Consider the following 20,821-nt stretch of genomic DNA (forward strand, 5'->3'; position numbering starts at 1 on the left):
TATATATATATATATATATATATATATATATATATATATATATATATATACTGTATATGCAAAAGAACATTTCTATCTGTTTCTTTAACACTTGCTTGTAGTAGTCTATGTTTAAAGCCCCTTCAAACTGAATTGAAGGGGGGAGGAGGGGTGGGGGAGGAGGGGGGGGGGGGGGGGGCATTCCCCGAGCATGTCAGCACTTGTTGTGAAAACTGGAGATGTGGAGGCGTGGCCTGTACACACAACCGCGGGAGTGAAAGCATATAGAGCTGCCAGTGTGAACGAACAGCCTGGGATGTCAACAACATCCTCGACAATCGCGAAGTGACAACTCAACTCGTCAAGTAAAGAGATCGATCTTGTACATGGATTTAACCGTCGACAGCTAATGCAGATCGGTCGAATTAGTGGCTTTTTTGTAGCAGACAATCGCACCGGGAAACGTGGATCCACTGACTCGATTTTCCTCATCTTCTCATCATCTGCAAAGATAAATCAGCACCGCAGCACATTTTTCTCTGATGTCAACCTGTTGTCACCGCCAGGTTCTCAACTGCAGACAAATACTTTTGTCACCACGGATCATCATATTGACCAAGTGAGTGTGAAACTTGTTTGAGTTGTTGCAGAACTTGACCCAGTAGTATTTGACACACAGACCCAGTGAGCTGAGTTGCATCATCCGCTGTCCATGCAGCTATCCAGCTCACTGTTTCACAATCACTGAGTAGGAACCCATTTGTGGGTCGCGGACAAGTTTTAGGGGTCACGAGTAAATATCTATTTTTTATTTGTTTCCAACCTTTTTTTTAAATTATTTCAAAAGATATATTTTTTGAAACATTTTCTTAGAAAAAAAATCTAAGAAATTCCATTAATTATAAAAAAATACTTTTAAGTAGTGAAAATTGCAGATCTACAAGCTATTGTTTGGGCCCCGGGCAAACATCTGATTTCTCTTTTGGGTCTCCGGTCTCGAGACTCGAGCTAAAAAGTTTGGGAACCACTGGTCCAGCTGACTTCGAGTTTTATTATTTCCAGTAGTTTTGGGTTGTTTTGCCCCATAGGTTGCGGTAGAATTGGGAAAACGTTTTTTTGTGGCAATCGTTTAAATGATGTGCAGTAAGTAAATATTTGCAACAACATCGTGGAGGCTATTAATCGCACAGTAAAAGAGAGCAAAAAATGTTTTTTTTCCATTTGTACACTAGATTTTTTTTCTAAAAAAATGTTTCAAAAAATATATCGAGCACGAGACTAATGTTTGTAAACAAATCCGTGCTCGACGGTGCCGTACGTGCCCGAGTGCTTTCGGCTTCCGACTAGCGGCCGAAAAATATAGGTCTGTAGGTCAGATGATGGATGGTCATTGTTGCTAAAATAGCAGACAGGCCTATGATTATCGTGTATTTTCCGCTATACATCTCCGAGATGAGGTTCCACTGCGAGGTCTCCTGGAATCGGTAGAATGGCCGCAAAGGGTCCGCTGTTTACCCTTTTCGCCACATCGTATCCAAAAACGAATGGTAGATTCCAGACTGTGCAGATGTTTAAGGTATGGTCCGGCACCATACATTTTAGGTCGGAGACGAAACAACCCGTTTAAATCGCTTATTTAGTCAGCCTGTGGCCATGTTTCCCATTGTAGCCGAACCGGGAGCATTACTGGCACCGGACGTAGGGGGGTTTTCCGGGTTGAATGGGAAACATGGCCACAGGCTGACTAAATAGGCGATTTAAACGGTTGTTTCATGCCCCAACCAAAAAGTTAGGGTGCCGGACCATACCTCAAACATCTGTACAGTTTAGAATCTACCATTAGTTTTTGGATACGATGTGGCGAAAAGGGTAAACAGCGGACCCTTTGCGGCCGTTCCACCGATTCCGGGAGGCCTCGCAGTGGAACCCCATCTCGGAGCTGTATAGCGGCGTGAGAGGTTCGTAATGGGCACATGATCTATTCAGATGGGGGTCCACGGCCAAATACACATTAATTTAGGGGTCCTTTGACATGAGAAAGTTTGATAACCACAGGTTTATGTACCCTGCCTCGTAGGTAAAATCTCTGCAGACAAAGATGTAGAATATGTTGCCAATGCCATCATATATAACAAGAGATGTTATGATTTCATTTCATGCACCTCATGAGGTTTCCATCATAGTGTCTTTTTACCTTCACATCTCCCTCCAAATTGTCTTAGTTTTTCTGATATATTTATATATTTCTGAGAGAGAGAGAGTGCGAGAGAGAGAGGTCTTCTTCAGCAGAGCAAGGGATGAGAAAGTAAGAGAGAGAGGGGGGGGGGGACTCTGTGCGTGTGGGGCTGTGTGTGTGGCTGTTGCCCGGGCACGTACGGCACCGTCGAGCACGGATTTGTTTACAAACATTAGTCTCGTGCTCATGCAGAGTGCTCTCGGCTTCCGACTAGCCGGCCGAATTCAATTTCAAATATAGGTCTGTATGATGATGGATGGTCATTGTTGCTAAAATAGAAGGCAGGCCTATGATTATCGTGTATTTTATTCAACGCTTTTTTTACCATAAAAATGTATGGCAAATATGATCAAATGAAATGACCAGTTGTCATCCACTGCAACAGTTGCACTTGCATGTCTTTTTTGTGATTTTTGTTATTAATAAAATGATTTAATTCTGAGTGGCCTTAAAAAGTCATTAAATGTCTTATGTCTAACTTGTCTTGCTGAAAACCCTGGCAACGTTTTGTGTTCTTCGGTATCCTAATCTGTGTGTGTGTCTGTGTGTTACAGGCTGCCTGTGACATGGCCCGCGCGGAGACCATCGAGAGAGTTGTAAGCGGGGGAGATGTAGGCGCAAGTGGAGGACGGGGCTCCGCCCTTCCTCGCCACATCGCCTGCCGCATGGAGCTGCCCCGCTCGGTAAGACTACACACATGGCCCCCACCCACCCAGGTCACTGTGACTGAAAACCACCCCTACCCTTATCATCATCACCACCATCTTCTCCACCCTCTCCAGGCTCTCTACCTGCCCTGTCCCTTGCCTTGGCTCCTCCACCCGGAGGCGGTAGAAGGGCCTCAGGAGGAGGACCCCCAATCGACATCTCCATCATCATCTCCGTCGTCATCGCCTCCACCTTCGCCATCGTACAGCCAGAGCGAGGAGAGAGGCGGGGGTGGCGAGACGCCCAGTGCCTATTCTGGAGATCAGCTCAGAGGAGAGAGTACAGGTAGAAATAATCTAATATTTTTAGATCACTGTTTCCCAAATAGTGGGTTGGGACCGTGGGGCAATTTTTATGGGCCCCTTTTTTTTGTTTCCTACTGTACGTAAAAAACAAACAAACACATATTTCAAAAGATTTTAAAAAACGATCATCAATTAAAAACAATACATTTTTTTGGGGAAAGTATCATTAAACAAATCATTTCCTTAAATAATAAAAAAAAACATTTAAGAAGTAGTGATAATAGCAGATCTACAAGCTCACAACGTGGCGCGAAGCCACGTTGTGAGCTTGTTATTTATGCCTATAGCCCAACTTTGGGCATAGGCCACGAACAAGAGCTCTCCAGGCATGCCGGTCCTGGGCCAGTTTCTCCAACTGTCCCCATGTGTGGCCAGATCTCTTCACATCTGCACCCATCCACACTTCTGTGTGGATGAAATCTATTCCACAGCAGTTATGCAATACAAAAATAAGACAAATATATATTTTTGCATAACTTATGTTTTCAAATTGAAAAATATAGCTCATAACCATTTTCCATAGAGATATGTTATCAAATGTCGGATGTCTACTTTCGGAACAAAACGCTTTACACACAATTCTTCAAAGGCTGTGTGTGTGTGTGTGTGTGTGTGTGTGTGTGTGTGGGTGTGGGTGTGTGTGTGTGTGTGTGCCAACATAATGGCTTACTCTGTAATGTATAGGAAAGTTCCATCTGTGACATGGCATGGGGTGGGAGACAGTGGAATGTATGAGGTCATTAAAGGGAGACAGATGGATATCTTAATGTCAACAGTCAGTCTGCAACAAGCATAATCAGTGTATTAATTAATGCTGCCATACTAATTAAATACATAAAAAGTCAATTATATTCCGTCGCATTATGTCACTCATTCTATGAGCTGATGGACTGATACATTCCAAAAAATATAAATATAAATTATTTTGGAGGGAAGCCACTGTTTAATGCAAAATATAATATTGTAATGGCTTCAAATACATACCCTCTACAATGTTTTCTAGGTTTTTGAACACACATCAGGCTTAACAAACATGAAGGCCAAATGCATATGTATTGATACATTTGATACATTTAATCGCTTGGTTACTTGCCAAGGTGGCTGATAGAGTGACATGGCAACAGACACAACTTACAAGGTAGTAATTACCTGGTCGTAATTTGCTTATGCTGATGCAAGTGATAGAGACACCTCCTCAACTGTTAACTTTCCACCAGCAACAATAGCTCTTGTTTAAAGGAAAGCAGTAGGTGTCACTTGATAACGCTGAACCGTTATGTCCTGCACACTTCCAGCTTTACATAAACATGGCAGCTGTTTGGCTGGAGAGTATTGGCTGTTAAGCATTCTTTGTGACATTTGTCAAGAGACAGGGATTAGATGTGATATATTGGCTTCTTAAAAACGATATATACAGTATATGTGTATACATATAATTTCCCAGAATTTTCTGCTTTATTTTGATAGTGACAATAGAGACGGGAAAGGCAAGAAAGAGAAAGATGGGATGACATGCAGCAAAGGGCCTTAGGTCAGATTCGAACTCGGGCCAGGGACTTAGCCCAGAGACTTTGACTTCTGAAGTTTAGATGGTTATTGCTTTCACCACATATACAATGTGGGGCAATAGTTTATAGTTTCATCTATTCTTTTTTTAGAAGGGGGATTGGGAAATTCAGGAGCGTCTGAGGCAGTTTCTTTTTCAGGCTATGCTGTGGCATCAGATCATGAGATGTCAGACAGTAGTCAATAGACAGTCATTATTCAGCTCCTGTCGGTTTTGTGCGCAAGACAATGCACGCTGTCTGTCTGGCATTATGAGGTGCATGTTGGACAGATAACTGAATTATGAGCACGGGAATCCCAACAGAGGGGCTCAGTGTCTGATTTAGCCTTTAACGTCATTATGTGGATGATTGGTTTATCAGAATTAAATCAGTGTTACTATTATTTAATGATAATGGCGATGTGGCGCTGATTCTCGGGTTACTTTGCATTGCCTGTAGTCTTGTTGATCAAGTCAGATCTTACTGTTGCACTCATTGAAAGTCACTCTTAATAAATAAAAAAACTTAAAGCAAATTAAATATCATCATGCAATGACATGAAGACAAAATCCTACTTCAATCATTGATTCATAGTCAGTTTAGCAAGAGGATAGGATACTTTAGGAGGGGATAGGAATAGGATAGGAATGAAGTACCGACAGCTTGTCACAGGATGGTTCAGCCAGCTTCTAGGAAAAGCAGGTTCACACATGGCAGTGCTATTATGACAGGGGTGTAACAATGTAAACAGATAAGTTACCCCCACCCACCTTCCTAGCTCCTCCCTGCTCTCAGGCTGTGGCTGTGGGTCAGCTGTGCAGCCTGTCTGGGGCATGTTGAGACTTGCCTCAGCTCTGTGGCTTCTATACAGGCTACATTCTACAACACTTCCTTTTTGCTCTGGGCCTTTCAAATCAAACAAACACAGCCAGTGTGAGTGAGTTTATCTGCTAGAGGCAATCATTCTATCAGACAGTTAACAAGTCTGACTGTTCTTTTTGTTTAGTTTTGTCCTTCCTTATAGACAGTTAGACACTCTACTTGTGATTATTTACCTTGTTTTGTTAACCCATTAAGACCGGGAAAGCATCTGTCATTTTAGATTTTAACTACCGTAACCATTATCTTATACTTTGGCTATTCAAAAATAGCAGATATACAAGCTCATAGTGCGGTACCGAGTGCCGCGCTATGAGCTTGTAGATCTGCTATAAAAAAAAAAAAATCATGAACATTTTTGCATATCTTTGAATATATATTTTTAAAAGCGAAAAATTGTAACTCAAATCTTTGCTGCTGGGGATTCTACAAATGTACAAAAGACAAAATTATATGTATTTGGCCGCGGCCCCCCCATCTCAAAATATTTTGTTCCAGGGACCCCCCAGAAGCAAAGATGTGAGTTAAAAATGTTCGCTTTAAAAGCTCGCTTTAGTTTGTTGGTCGATCAGTCCCATCAGTAACTTGATCTGTAATAATGTCAGTGAATCAGTGGTCCATCTCATCTTGCCCCCCATGAGCCAACCATGACAGTCAGTAACAGTGAGCTTCAGAGCACTGTAGCTGTAGCTGGCTTTTCATGCTCTTTCTAAGAAGACAGTCTACATTTTATACCACTATATCTACTTAGTTTCAACCCCTCCTTTTCCTCTGCCTTTAACTGACCAGTGATCTCCCTGTCTGTCTGCCTGCCAGTCTTTCAGCCTATTAGACAGACAGGTTTAACTCCAGCCCCGCCCTCAATCATCCTGTCCACCCTATCACAGCTTGGTCCGTGGTCTGTCCACCAATAGCATGGCAACAACATCTCCAAGAGCGCCAGCTTAGAGTTACCTTGGCAACAAGCCAAAGATTTCATGTTTTCTACTGTTCTCTTTTTGCCTATTCTTTTCCTAATTCTTTCCTCTCTCGCTCGCTTGCTCACTTCCTTCTTTATTTCTTTATTTCTTTCTCCTCTTGCCCCCTCTCGTTCTCTACAGTAGTGGTTCTTCAAACATTTTCATGTCAAGGACCCCTAAATGAATATGCATTTGGCCCGCATTGGAAAATATATTGTGTGAGGGAGGGAGCCCCACACAAATGTTGTGTTGTTTAAATGTTGAAAAAAATATATATTTTCAAGAGAGATTTTGTTCAAGATCTTTTGGAAATAGCAGATCAACAAGATCTTGTAGATCTGTTAGTTTCAAATAGTCAATGTGCTTACATGTAGGCTACGAGGGTTAAAGTAGTTTAACACATTTTCATGGTATATTAACACATTTTGCTGGGGACGCCCTGGAACCCCCTCAAGGACGCCGCCTTGAGAGCCTCTCTACTCCTCTACTAATCACCTGTATTTATAAGTATCTGCTATAATCCTCCTGGTGAAGCAGATGCTGTGGTTGCCAGGGGTGCCCGCCTCTTGACAACGACAGGGTTCCAGTTGCTGGGGGTGTCTAGCTCTATGCGTGCTATCAGGGTGTTTTGCTGCTATGCTGTGTGCTATGGGCAGTGTGACATATAGAGCAGGGATTCCCAAAGAAATTGGGCCTCTTCCTTACTTCCTTCACATGTGTTACCAATGATACTAATGAAGGCTCTGTTCCATTCTGGTCAGGGTGCTGATATTGTGCATGCTGGCTCACTGGAAACACTCCATTTTGGTTCCCGAATGGCTCCTTATGGTGGGTGAGTAACTCTGAAAGTGTACAAATGGAACCAAATGGACCCTTACGGGTCCATTTGGTTCCATTTGTACACTCTCAGAGTTATGGGGGTCCTTGAAAATAAGAAATTTGACAACCACTGTGCTACACTAAATGGAACAGAGCCTTAATTAGTATTATTGGTAACACCTGTGAAGGAAGTAAGGAAGGGGCCCAATTAATTCCCAATATGGCTGCTGTGCAAAGAGCCTAGTTGGTTACATTTGTCAAATTAATGTAGTTATTCTGCGTTATGTGATAATACCATTGCTATGTATTCTTCATGGCAAGGTTCTGTGTTTTAACAACAGTAATACTTGCTAAAACTTCTCCTAACAAAGCTATTATTTGCTGTAAAATAAAAAGAGCAGAAACAAGCATAATTAACAAACCGTCAGCTACAATAAAGGGTTGACCCACACTGATAACGTGCCTAGCACGAGTCATCTTAAGGTGGGCTCACCTAAATGGGGTTCAGGCCTGAGCAGACAGAAGTGACATGTGTCAATCCTTACTTAAAAACACTCGATAAACATACAAACACACACCTCACCCATACCAGACTCATTAAGCAGATTAAAAGATTACACCCTAAGTTCCAAGAAAATAAGGAACCAATAAGATGTTTTTGGGGGGAGACAGTGTGTGTTTGGGGTGTGAGCTTGCTGTTGTGTGTTTTTCTGGTAAACAATACGTCCCTGTTGCTAGGCAGCCTAGTGTGTGTGTGTTTGCATGTGTTAGTGCGTGCGTGCATGCGTGCATGTGTGCGTGCGCATGAGCCTCCTTGGCTGGTTACCAATCTGCATGTGGGAGGTTGTAAAGGGCTATTAGCTGTGTGCTATTTGCTAATGGAATGATGAGAATTGATTAAGTAGAGCCATTTAGCCCTATGCATAATGTAGAGCACTTTCATGCTTTAACATTCAGAGCGGAAGACAAACAGCATAAACAGAGAAAGAGGGAGGGTCAGAGAGAGAAAAACAAAGAGCGACAAAGTTAGAGAGCGGAGAAGACTAAATCCGTCTCGATCATCTGCTTTTCGTTCCTGCAGATTCGGACAACGAGGAGAGCCTGGAGGCCTCCAGCCTGGGCAGAGGCCCTCTGCCGAACGTGCTACCCGAAGACGAACACCCGTCCGGGCCACCCGCACCACGCCACAGGGCCCCCGTAGCAGAGACAGGGCTGGAAGCGGAGGCCAGGAGAGTAGGCCGTCAGCTGAGGTCAATCGGAGATGACCTGGATGCCACATTACTCCACAGAGCGGTAAGCAACAGATCATGTCCCCAGTCACTACAACAGCATTTTATTGGTGCCCTGCAAAATCGTCAGTGTTAATTGAACTCTTTGTGTGAAAAATGATTTCCCTTATGGGTCCCGAGGGGCGGTAGAGAGACGTGCAACATGGCTGTGGTTTATTTTGTGTTAATATCCTGCAGCCCTAGTATTGACTTTAGTCTTTACCCGGCACTTGAGCTGAAGGACCAGTGCATGTGATTGTGCATAACTTCTCGTGCCCTTCAATACTACCCCACAAATAAACTTTATATCAGCTAACGTGCATGGATGAACATCCAAGTGCGCATGGATGAGTACATGTGCATGGCAGTGTAAGCCGGGGGTGAATTGCGATCAATACACGTGTGTGTGTGTGTGTGTGGTGTGTGGTGTGTGGTGTATGGTGCGTGTGTGCGTGCGTGCACGCGCGCGAGTGTGCATGTGAATCAATGTGGTATCCCTGAGCCTTCTGCCGGTGTTGTGACCGGAGCTTAAAGTGGTGTGAACTTGATGGCCGTTTCCTCTTCCTTAATCCATCTTTCTGTCTTTTTCTTTCTCTATTGCTCGTTCTATCATGATCTTTCCCTTTATTTCTATGTCTCTTGCCCTTTGCTTGCCTGCTTGCCTCCCTCCCCCCTCAATCTCTCTTCTCTCCTCCCTCCCCTCTCCTGTCTGTCTGTCTGTCTCCCTTCCTATCTCTCCTCCACTTGATCGCGTGAGCAGTTGTCAGCCTCTCCCCACTCCTGCTCTACCCACTCCTCTCGCTCTCTCCCCATGTCTCTCTGCCTCTCTCTCCATCCCCCGCTCTCACATAAACAAAGGTGACGTCATCCTGACTGGGCTCTCGCTCGCAGATGAATCGTGCAAGCGTAGCCGCATGCATGCACGCACACATGCTCACACACACACACACACACACACACACACACACACATACACACACACACACACTTTGTGTGTGTGCGAGTGTGTGTGTGTTGTTCAACAGATATGGGTCCCTGAGAGAAATGTGTGTGTTGTTTACAACTAGACCAGTCAAAGAGATGAGTACCTTACCACAAAAGAACAGGGTGAGGGAGGGGCTTTGGGGGTTAACCACTGGCACGTGAGGTTACCACAGTACATGAGTGTGTGCGTGAGCGCGCAGACCACACACACACACACACACACACACACACACACACACACACACACACACACACACACACACACACACACACACACACACACACACACACACACACACCCACACACACCCCCAGAGTAACCCACCATAGTTTTTATCATTACCTACCTACAATGTCTTGACCTGTGATTACTTCTGCTACACACACACACACACACACACACACACACACACACACACACACACACACACACACACACACACACTTCTCTTCCCCTGTCTCTTTGTTTCACTTTCTTTCGGGTTGTCGAACATCTTTCTCCTCTCTGTCCTCTCTCCATCTCTCTCTCTTCTTTTTTGGATTGTGTGTGTGTGTGTGTGTGTGTGTGTGTGTGTGTGTGTGTGTGTGTGTGTGTGTGTGTGTGTGTGTGTGTGTGTGTGTGTGTGTGTGTGTGTGTGTGTGTGTGTGTGTGTGTGTGTGTGTGTGCGCGTGCGCACGTGCATGCGTGCGTGTTACAAATGCAGAGACCTTTCATTTGACCTTTGTTAAAATATTGGTTTATATGAATTACTCTCAAGAGCACAGCACAGTAATTGTGGTTACACTGAGCAGCAAATGTTTGTTTGTGAGATAGCAACATGGCACCTGTGGATCAGGGTCTGTAATGTTAATCATGTTAATGCTAAACAATATATTATGAAAAAAATATATTTCAGCTACAGTATGTCACTATGTAAGAACCATCATACATTACGAAATTTCCGACACTTTCATTCCCACTCAAGCCATGGCTGAATATTAACGCAAATTATTCCAGGGCGAGAGCGGTGACATTTACGAAAATCGACAATATTGAACATTGCCAATGGAATTACTGCTTTCAGTGCAAGTGGGACAGGGACTTAGTAGTAGTAGATTATCTGGAAAAAGAAAAAATTGTCTTGAAGATCAAATCTGGTAGTAAATATATGGGGGGGGGGGGGGATCTTGTCTTTGTAGACACAACAAACATCTACAAAGCTGCTACTGTCCCTCGCATAAAGTCACAATGATTTTATTAAACTAATCACACTGGGCCCCTCAAAGGTCACTAAGTCAACAATAAATACACATATTTTAGTGTCTACTGTAGCTTGGCTGAAAAGGCCAAATCTTGACTAATCAGATGTGTTGGCAGTTAACTAATGATTCTCTCCCAAAAAAAATCTTTCCATCAATCACTTTCTCTATCTCCCTTTGTCTCCTCTGCCTCTCCCTCTATCATCCCTCTGTCAACAGAGAGCCCCCCAGTGGTGGAACTGGAGAGGTGTGTGCCAGGTGCTCATCAACTTCGTCACCGAGACACTGAGCACGCTCCGGCTCCGCAGGCTGACATAAGAACCCCTTCCCCTGGCCTGGTTACTATGGTTACTCGTCACAGCCGGGGACTCTGATTGGCTGTCGTACCCGTGGTGGTGAACACACACACACACGACTGAAAACAGTACTACTGACCAATGAGGACCTCTGTGGCTTTGGCAATGCAATGTCTCTGCAGACAAAGTTGAAGACAAATCTGAAACTGGACCCTCGTTTGGACAGTTGTTTTTTGGGGGGCGGGAGATTAAGCTCCAATGACAATGAATGGAGGTGCTGGCACATCCACATTATGGGATGGATCAAGGGCTGCCTGTGAACTAGAACCTGCCTGCCTGTCTGTCTATCTGTCAGTCAGTGTGACAGTCTGTCTATCTGTCAGTCTGCTGGTACAGACTGCAGTCTGCTGGCTGGCTGGCTGTCATTTTCTTTATGTACGTGGTGTACGTTTGTTTGCTTTTTTTGTGTGTCTTTTTCAAGTTCTCGGGGGAAAGCTCTTGATGTAGCAAGCGTGACTCAAGTGCGTACAGATCTGTGTGCATGCTGTACTGTGTGTGTGTGTGTGTGTGTGTGTGTGTGTGTGTGTGTGTGTGTGTGTGTGTGTGTGTGCGTGTGCGTGCGTGTGCGTGCGTGTGTGCGCATGCATGTGTGCTTGTACACCAGATCTGGACCTATTCATTGCGAAACATTTAATTTGTTTCAACATGGTTGAACACTAACTGAGTGGGGTTCACTGCATCTGTAAAATTCAGATGCTACCAGGCAGGTATGTTGTCAGTAACATAAAGTATGCTAAATTAACCATCAAATATTTCTCCAGGGATTGTCTATTGTATTGTGCTGTTTGGTAAACCCCACCCACATGGTGCTTCAGGGATGTTAAAACCAAATGCTCCAAAGGACTGTCCCATGTTATGTGACGTGGGTATGGTTCAGGATGTCTTGGTGAGTGGCTGCATTCTTGCAAACTGTGAATTGCCATGTGCTATCTATGTGCTGTGGCAGTGTTGTAGGAAAAGGCTGTTGTGTTCCACTGTGTCACAAAGCACAGAGTGAAAACTCTTTTTACAATCCGAAACCATTTCATTGGACAATGTGCCTTTTTGTTAATTCCTTAAGTTGTATGAGGCCTAATCATTGTCATGATGACAATCGCCTATACACACAGACAGATGCACAGAAAACGTGTAGTGAAAATTAATTGCTTCACACATAATTCCTTCACCTATGCCCATTGCCAGTGAAATGTCTGTGACTCACATTCACCCACACACACCCACACAGAAAGTTATGGACATGACACTGTACATTCCTTCAAACTGTTCCCATTGGCATTGTTCATAACTGTTGGGGCTCACCCATATGTGTTCAGTGTTTATAGTTACTTGATCATTGTATATACATTTCGGGAGATAAATTAAAATAATATTGAAAGTTCGATGATCTTTAAAAGAAGTACTTATTGAAATGAGAGTTCTCTGTTTGTGTTAGGGAGATCTGCTGCTAATGCAGTTATTTTGTATTTCGGACCGACCGTTGGTAACAGTAGAATGAGTTTGAATTTAAATCCAGTGGATTTGAGGTGGTATTCCATTAATTGCAAAACATTTAAATACATAGAAAATTCATTATTTCGATCTTTCAATTGTTGAGAAGTATTCCATGATGATGAAATTACCCTTTCAGTTGTATTATATACTGTTGAAGTCTGGGAGAGCACGAGAACACATTTGAGGCTCGCATTAGGAGCATAATTTATTTTGAAAAGTAGCCACTGTAGCTTTCTTTTTCTTTTCTTTTACTTTTGTATTTGAATATTTAATTTATTTTTGCTTTACATTCATGATTGAAACTATGGATGGTGTACTTAATAGTCCAAAACTGTTGCATTAAAACAGGACTGAATAAGCTGGAAGTTAAAAATGTCACATTATGCAATTTAAGTCACTCTGTTAAAATGTTAATAAATTTGATAAAGCTCACCTCAGCTGAAGATATTTGTGAAAAGATGATCTATTGTGAGATATTTGACAAAAAATAATATTTTTGGTTAGCTCTCTTAATTTGATCAGAGCAATTATGTCATTACCTCTGTTTGCTGTGAACACACTTAGCAATTTTACAATTAGGACAATTGTTTGACATCATTGAATGAATGTGTTGAACTGAATGTGTTGAATCCAAACTGTATTTAGAAATATGCAGAAGATGTATTGACCTTCATTACATTTAAAAAATACTTTTTTTAATAATCTGTCAAATGCGAAGGGCCTAGAGTAATCTGCTCTTTAACAGAGCTGAGTTAGCAATATACATTTAACAATGACTGAACTGAATGAAGACCCATTTCATTGTCATGATTTCCACTTTAAGTCTAACCCCCCAAATTTAAACATCCCAACATGTTAAAGCATCAGATTGGAACTGCTGTTTATCTTGTTAACCAAATATAATCCCGAATTCTTCCAACAGCCAAAAGGGAAATGACCAGGTTTTTGGCTAACTTGTTCTTGTGTGCTTTTTGTTGCCATACAATTACACCTCTATCACATGGCCTTAGCTATATTGTCCATATGTTTTCAATTCAGATCCCACTTTTTGCTGTAAAGTCATAATGATACCACTGTGAGATTACAACACTTACGATACACAGGGAGATACCGGGCTACACAGGACAAAAACATGCTCCCATTTGAGTATTTTCAGATAGTTAAAGCTTGCATCAATTCTATATTTTTTGTTGTGCTGTTAGCCTTGGTGAATAATTTGATACAGTATATATAAGTCTCTACTGAGTCAACAAACTGTAAAATGTTATCTGATATCTTTGCAATGCTAACAGGCATGAATGAACACATTAGCTGTACTCTCAGAGTACCCGGATAGTGAGAATTGAAATACAACCTGTTGGAGAATGCCAACTTGGCACTCTGAGCATGTACACTAGGTTACTTCCTGTGAAAGCCTTGCAGCTTCCTTTGTTGGATGACTTTCTGTGGCCACTCCATATAGTTATATATAACTCTATGGGCCACTCTTGTGAGTTCCCTGTTCTTTTGTTTTCTTGTGACAGTGCACTTCCTGGTGACGGGGTGGGCTGCCACAGTCTCCTATGGTCTCTAAATCTAAAGTCTCATGCAGTACATATGCTGTTTTTTTCAACTATTTTCTACTTTCTACACGATTTTGTACATTTTTCTTTTTTATGCAATAAAGAAAATAAATGTATTCATGTGTTGGTTCTTTCATATAACACTAAAAGCAATATATTAAAACGTGTGGTGTGCTGTATGGGTGCATGTGTGGAAGAATTAAAATAAATAGGCGTGTGGAAGAATTAAAATAAATAGGCCATGTTTATAATTGGGTTTGTGAATGTGAACTTCATAATTGCGAACGCGGGAGGAGGCGCGGCGAAGCCGCGCCTCCGACCAAGTGGAGCTTACTATGTAACCCTGCTTGGGTTGTGTCTCTCTCTCTCTGTCTCTCTGTGTGCACTGCCTGTGTGCAGCTCCTCTGAGATAAGTAAATGTCCAATTTAGACGTACCATACATCAAATGAAAGGTCTTTGAAAACTGAACACACCTGTCAAGGTTGCGTTTAAGCCCGCCCCTTCCCCCGGAAGCCACGCCCCGGAGAAGGCTCCTAAAAACTCCCCATTGAAACCCCATGTTAAATGAAAAGTGCCCGAATCGCTCCCAAACTTTTTCTACCCCCCCTAAGTGGGGGTCTACGAACAAATACTTCGGGCTCGGATTTTGGCTCCGCCCCCCGGAAGTGGGTGAAACAGGCACTTCAAACACTTTGTTGAATTGTTCAAAAACATTCCAAGTTTTTTTTTGGGGAATTTGTATTTTTCTAAGATGCTCCTTTTAACGCAGATTTTTTAATTTTTTTTTTATTGGTTACTTTTTTTTAAATATTTTTTTTCATTCTTTTTTTTCTTTTTTTTCTTTTTTTTCTTTTTTTTCTTTTTTTGCGTTCGCTTACCGCGTTCGCGCGTCTTACTTGTGCAGTATAACATAAAGTATTCTGTTCATAAAATATTCCTCATTTTGTGAACCAAGAATGTACTACTTCTCAATTAAAAAGTTATTATTTATTTACTTAGGCTATTTACTGAGCAGTTAATCATTTGGAGAGCAGGCATCACTTGTTTTCAAATGGATATCTCATTTTGGAAGACACTCAAAATAGTGTAATGTGCTGTGAGTGTCATAAGAAGTTGCGTGGCGTGTCATGTGTTGGGTGTAGTGGTGTTTTGTGGTAAGGTATAGTAGTATGATGTGATACATGGTGTTGTGTTGTGAAAGTGTAGTGTGTGGTGTATGGAGCATTCATTCAGGACACCATAAGAGCAGAGGCCACTGTTATCGCAATCACATCTGGAGACCAATACCACGGATTAGCAGATATGAGGTCAAAAAGTGTGCATGAATGCTCTCTCTCTCTCTCTTTCTCACACTCACTCACTCACTCACTCACACACACACACACACACACACACACACACACACACGCACGCACGCACGCACACGCACACGCACACGCACACGCACACACACACACACACACAGGGGCATGTTAAAGGACAAATACGTGTTTATTTTGCTACTGAAGAGGCCTCAAATAACCATAATGCCCAAATAACTACCATCCTAAATCCCCCATAGTCAGGGGCGGCTGGTATCAATGGGCTAGTGGGACTAAGCCCCCCTATATTATTGAATAAAAATGAGAAATTATTATTAAATATATATATATATTTTTTTAAATATATATTTTTTTATTTATTTTAAATTATTAAAATGTTATTAAATGTTTTCGAATAGATTATTGTACATGCTGGTGGAAACTAGAGCAGCAACAGCATCAAATAGTACCAAGAAAAACACTAAATATGTCAAAATGGGCTGATTTCTTTTAGCCCAAATCAGCTTCCATTGAGTTGAGTGATTGACAGCTGACATGACACGCCTGCTTGATTCTCTGAGAGAGAGAGAGAGAGAGAGAGAGAGAGAGAGAGAGAAGCAAGTTTATAACTTTCCTTGAATCATAATTATTGTGTTTTTCGTAAAGACCTTATGATTTCCTGCCCATTATATATGTCATTATCGAATGGCTTATTCTACTCTGTCGGTGTCTTTTGTCAGTCTTTTGCCTGTGACGTGTACCACAGCAGGTCAAATTGCTCAATTAACCCATTTAGACCTGAGGCCCATTCTAAAAACGCCTTCTAAATCCTGACCTAAGTTTTCTGAAAAACTTCAAACATTACAACAAATGTATGTTGCTACAGTATATACTTGTTGGTACGTACAGTATATAGTATATACTGTACGTACCAACAAGTCCTGAAAGGTACCGTCCTGAAAGGTATAGTTACAAATAGGGGTTCCCGCCCAAAATGGGTTAAGGCCATACAATTTGTGGAATCACTTTGCGGGCAGTGGAGGCGAGACACCTGCCAGGTAAACTATTCAAAGTACTAAAAGAAAATGACATCGGTTCAAAAGCCTTTTGTGGTGGAAACTATATGCAGAGACAAATTGCAGAGCTTGAAGCCATGGCAAGCTTATGAGCGGAGAAAGCTGGATTGTTCATGATCAGAAATTTATTTACGGGGTTTTGGGGTTTTTGGGCCTAAAAGTATGGTAATTGTTCGGACCGGCCCAGTAGGGCCCAGTTAGGGCCAGGCCTTAATTTTCAGGCCCGTGGAGAACTCTTAGACAGACAGACAGACAGACAGACAGACAGACTTAATTTTTTTGATATCAATGCAAATGCATTGATGATGCTCAAATGCTCTCAGGCAGGATGCCATATGTGCCATCACTAGTTGTTGATGTGTGACTGACTGATTTGTATACTTTTGTCTATACTTTTGTCAAATAAAAGTATATTTTCCTAAATCTGGATATGTAAACTATACAGATTATACAGATTATTAATTATACGCTTAGCCCTCCCACCCAAAATTCCCACCAGCCGCCACTAGTCTTGATGGGTTTATTCCATGAGAGTCCAGTAGCCATGAAGTGGATTATGATGTAGCCTATAATAAGCCATTAAAAGGGATTATAATGAAGCTTATAACATCCAACATCTGCCCATGGGGCAAATAAGACTATCATGATGGGCGTAATCGAGAAGTATCTTTCAAAGGTGAGATGGACATGCCAAAATTTTGGACTGTAATTATTTCTCAAAATAAATAAATACTGGCATTTTCTGTTACTTGGAATAATGTAAAAACAAAAACACACACATAATACTGTAGATGTACGTGTAGTGTGTTGTGTGTATTAGAATGAACGTCCATAGAATGGGATATAGAAGCAATGATATATTTTCTAGTGGCACACACAAACACACGCATTCACGCACACGTTAAGTGGATGAGCATCAGGACTACTACTGGATTATAACGTACTTAACACATGCATGAGCCTATTACAAATCCCCTCGCTAACAACAGCAATGTGATTGGTTGGAGTAACAACCATTTGGTACTCACTGCCAAGTGGAGGGCTGTAACAGATAGTGACCACACAGCAGGGTGGCAGGGTCAGAATCTTGTGCCTCCTGTGTGTGTGTGTGTGTGTGTGTGTGTGTGTGTGTGTGTGTGTGTGTGTGTGTGTGTGTGTGTGTGTGTGTGTGTGTGTGTGTGTGTGTGTGTGTGTGTGTGTGTGTGTGTGTGTGTGTGTGTGTGTGTGTGAGAGAGCATTGGGCAATATGATGAGAGCTAAAGAGAGGAGGACAAAGACTGAACAGGAGAGGAAGAGTGAAAGTGAGAGTAGAGTCATGAAGCTGTATAGTAGAGGAAAGCTTAAGCACGGTGTACGTGCGTGTGTGTGCATGCGTGCGTGCGTGTGCGTGTGCGTGAGTGTGTGTGTGTGTGTGTGTGAAAGCGCAGTGATGTCTGTGTGTGTGTGTGTGTGTGTGTGTGTGTGTGTGTGTGTGTGTGTGTGTGTGTGTGAACGTGTTTGTGTTAGGAAGATAAGGGTTGAGGTTTAATTAAAGGCCCAGAATGGGCTTAAAGGGACAGTCCATAATTAATCTCCTTTCCTAAACCAAGGAAAAGAGCAATGGCAGCCTGTGCTGCATAATCACCCATATGGTTTTATTCCCTTGTTTTCATTCTCTGCAATCCTCCACCAAGCCCCCCAGGCATACAAAGCTGCATATTACTCAGGTGGAGAAAAGTGCTTTATGCACATATAACCACATACACGCTGTGGTTCTTATGGTGATTTCCTACCTAGGATTGCACTCAGTCTGTTTGGTAATAATACATAAAACCCTGGCCAGTGGGTCGGGACCATTTGTGGGTCACGGACCCATTTTTATGGATTGCAAATAAAATAAAAAAACTTTTGTAACGTTTCCTATTTTTTATTTTATTTTATGTTTTAAACAACCCCCCCCCCCCAAATATCCATAAATTAAAAAAATAATGAAACAGTGAAAATAGCAGATCTAAAAATTCACAATGCGTCGCATCGCAATGTGTTGTGACCTTGCAGATCAGTCGTAGTTCACTATTAAATAGGTATTAAATATGTATTTTTGTAAGTTTGGGTCCCGAGGAGACACCAAATGTATCTTTTGGGTCTCAAGCTAAAAGTTTGGCAAACCCTGGTTTAGACACATTCTAGGTTTGATGGTTACCTAGTATCCTATTTACTTTATAGTCAATCTGGGAACCCCCTCCCCCCCAAAAAAGAGGGAAAAAACATGTTTTTGAGCTGAATCTGTCTTGAGACATTACTTTGTAGTACTAAATTGGTCTATTTGTTGACTAGGGTTCATGCCACTTACTCTAATGTTACACTTAAGTTGCTCTGGATAAGAGCACCTGCTAAATATTTAAATTGTAAAATTGTAGTTTTCAAACCAGTGTTTCTGTTTTGGAAATACCAGCCAGCTCCACAAATAGTTTCTATAATACTTTTTTATTTATTTATCCGACATAAAACCAAACTGGGCCCGGTCCTGATGCAAAAATATATCCCATCTCAAGATGCGTCACTTCTTGCTCTACTCCACGGGTGATGTTAGACCTGTTTGACAAGATCTACAGTTTCAAGTGTCTCTCTCTCTCCTAGGGGCTGAAGATCAGGTTGGAGAGTGTAAAGACTGTTAACAAGCCCATCACTCGGTTATTGTTGCCTTATGTAGAAGATTCTGTAAAAGTGTGTGCCATTTGCATGTCTGGGACACACACCTATTATTCCACCAATAGTGGTAGTATCATATTTGTAACACGATATGCCCATGTATGGTTTGAATGAGTCACACACAAGCTAAGACCCGAGTGTGGCAGCTAAGGTTACATGTGGGTTACACAAGCGCTACAATTATAGTCTTTGACTCATCTTAAAAACTGTCTAAGGAACATCCAATCAAATATAAAATCTTATCTTGGACATGTCAGGGGTGTCAGTGTGGTACAGGGGTAAAGTTCCTGCCCACTGCCGTTGAGACTGGGGTTTGATTTCTCCATGGTGCTTCTGGCTTGTATTGGCCGGGCGCTCCAATGAACAGAAGGGCCGATGTTTATAGGTGGGAAGTGGGCAGAGGAGGGCGTTGGTCAGGGTACCAGTTCAGCAAGGAGTGGAACTGGGAGGGATAGATTTAGATTTCTTTAGCTATTCAAAAATAGCAGATATACAAGCTCATAGCATGGCACCGAGTGCCGCGCTGTGAGCTTGTAGATCTGCTATTTTTGAAAAATCTTGAAAATCTTTGAATATATATATATTTTTAAAGCTAACATTTGTCAAATATTTTGTTCCAGGGACCCCCAGAGGCAAAGATTTGAGTTACAAATGTTTTTAAAAATATATAAAGATTTGCACAAATTTTCACGATTTTTCAAAAATAGCCAGGCAGCTCCACACAGAGTGCCGCTCTATGAGCTTGTATATCTGCTATTTTTGAATAGCCAAAGAAACCTAAAATGACTGTTCCTCCACATGCATTACATCCTCCCGGATACTCTTAAAGCCTCACTTTTTTTTATTTTTATGAATAAAACTTAATTTTGTCCAATCTGTATGGTAAGAGTATGTTATATACAATATAACTTATACAATTGGGGTGGTTGTATTTAGTCTCCCCGCTCTTTCATTGAGACATTTAGATCGTATCTAAGGTCATGTCTCACCCACAGGATCGGACACAAATTGTGACCTGGTGGTCAAGATTTTATTTATCCCCCGAGCAAGCAGGCAGGCTATATTAGCTCAATTTGAAAAATGTCAGCACTTAAGCAGGAAGCCAGGTTCAAATCCGGGGTAGAAGAGGAAAGTTACATAGTGCTGCTTAACTGTCACGTGGAAAGAAGCGGCAGGCAACGCCATGTGTATCGGAGGAGACATGTGGTGTTTACACCTCCACAGACCAACAGCAGGGGTTGGCAGTGACAGGTAGTATATATATATACACAGGGGGGAATTGGCAATGACTAAACCGTATCACACCTGAAAGACTATGTTGAGAAAGTATTCTTTAATAATACATCTTGGCAAAACAAATGCAAACCAAAAACCTCACCGCTGTGAAATTCCCAATAACCCAAGAAGCATGTGAAGATCG

The 20,821-nt window shown here is 42.0% G+C and overlaps 1 protein-coding gene across 1 annotated transcript; it reads left to right on the forward strand.

Moving 5' to 3' along the window:
* The first annotated feature begins 288 nt into the window (after positions 1-288).
* On the forward strand, positions 289-14,450 carry bbc3 (BCL2 binding component 3). Its single transcript, XM_080428796.1, has 5 exons — positions 289-598; positions 2,770-2,898; positions 2,998-3,208; positions 8,514-8,725; positions 11,143-14,450. The coding sequence occupies exons 1-5, from the start codon at positions 389-391 to the stop codon at positions 11,239-11,241; spliced, it is 861 nt and encodes a 286-aa protein (XP_080284922.1). The 5' UTR covers positions 289-388; the 3' UTR covers positions 11,242-14,450.
* Positions 14,451-20,821: the final 6,371 nt, after the last annotated feature.

This window comes from Gymnoscopelus braueri, assembly GCF_963280865.1.
Source record: "Gymnoscopelus braueri genome assembly, chromosome: 5".
Taxonomy (NCBI): domain Eukaryota; kingdom Metazoa; phylum Chordata; class Actinopteri; order Myctophiformes; family Myctophidae; genus Gymnoscopelus; species Gymnoscopelus braueri.

What these genes read in the sequence shown, in the direction of transcription:
- bbc3 (XM_080428796.1), top strand. Translation starts at nt 389, where the DNA reads ATGCAGATCGGTCGAATTAGTGGCTTTTTTGTAGCAGACAATCGCACC. An exon ending in CGGATCATCATATTGACCAA is followed by an intron (nt 599 to 2,769) that starts GTGAGTGTGAAA and finishes TGTGTGTTACAG; the next exon opens with GCTGCCTGTGACATGGCCCG. An exon ending in GCATGGAGCTGCCCCGCTCG is followed by an intron (nt 2,899 to 2,997) that starts GTAAGACTACAC and finishes CACCCTCTCCAG; the next exon opens with GCTCTCTACCTGCCCTGTCC.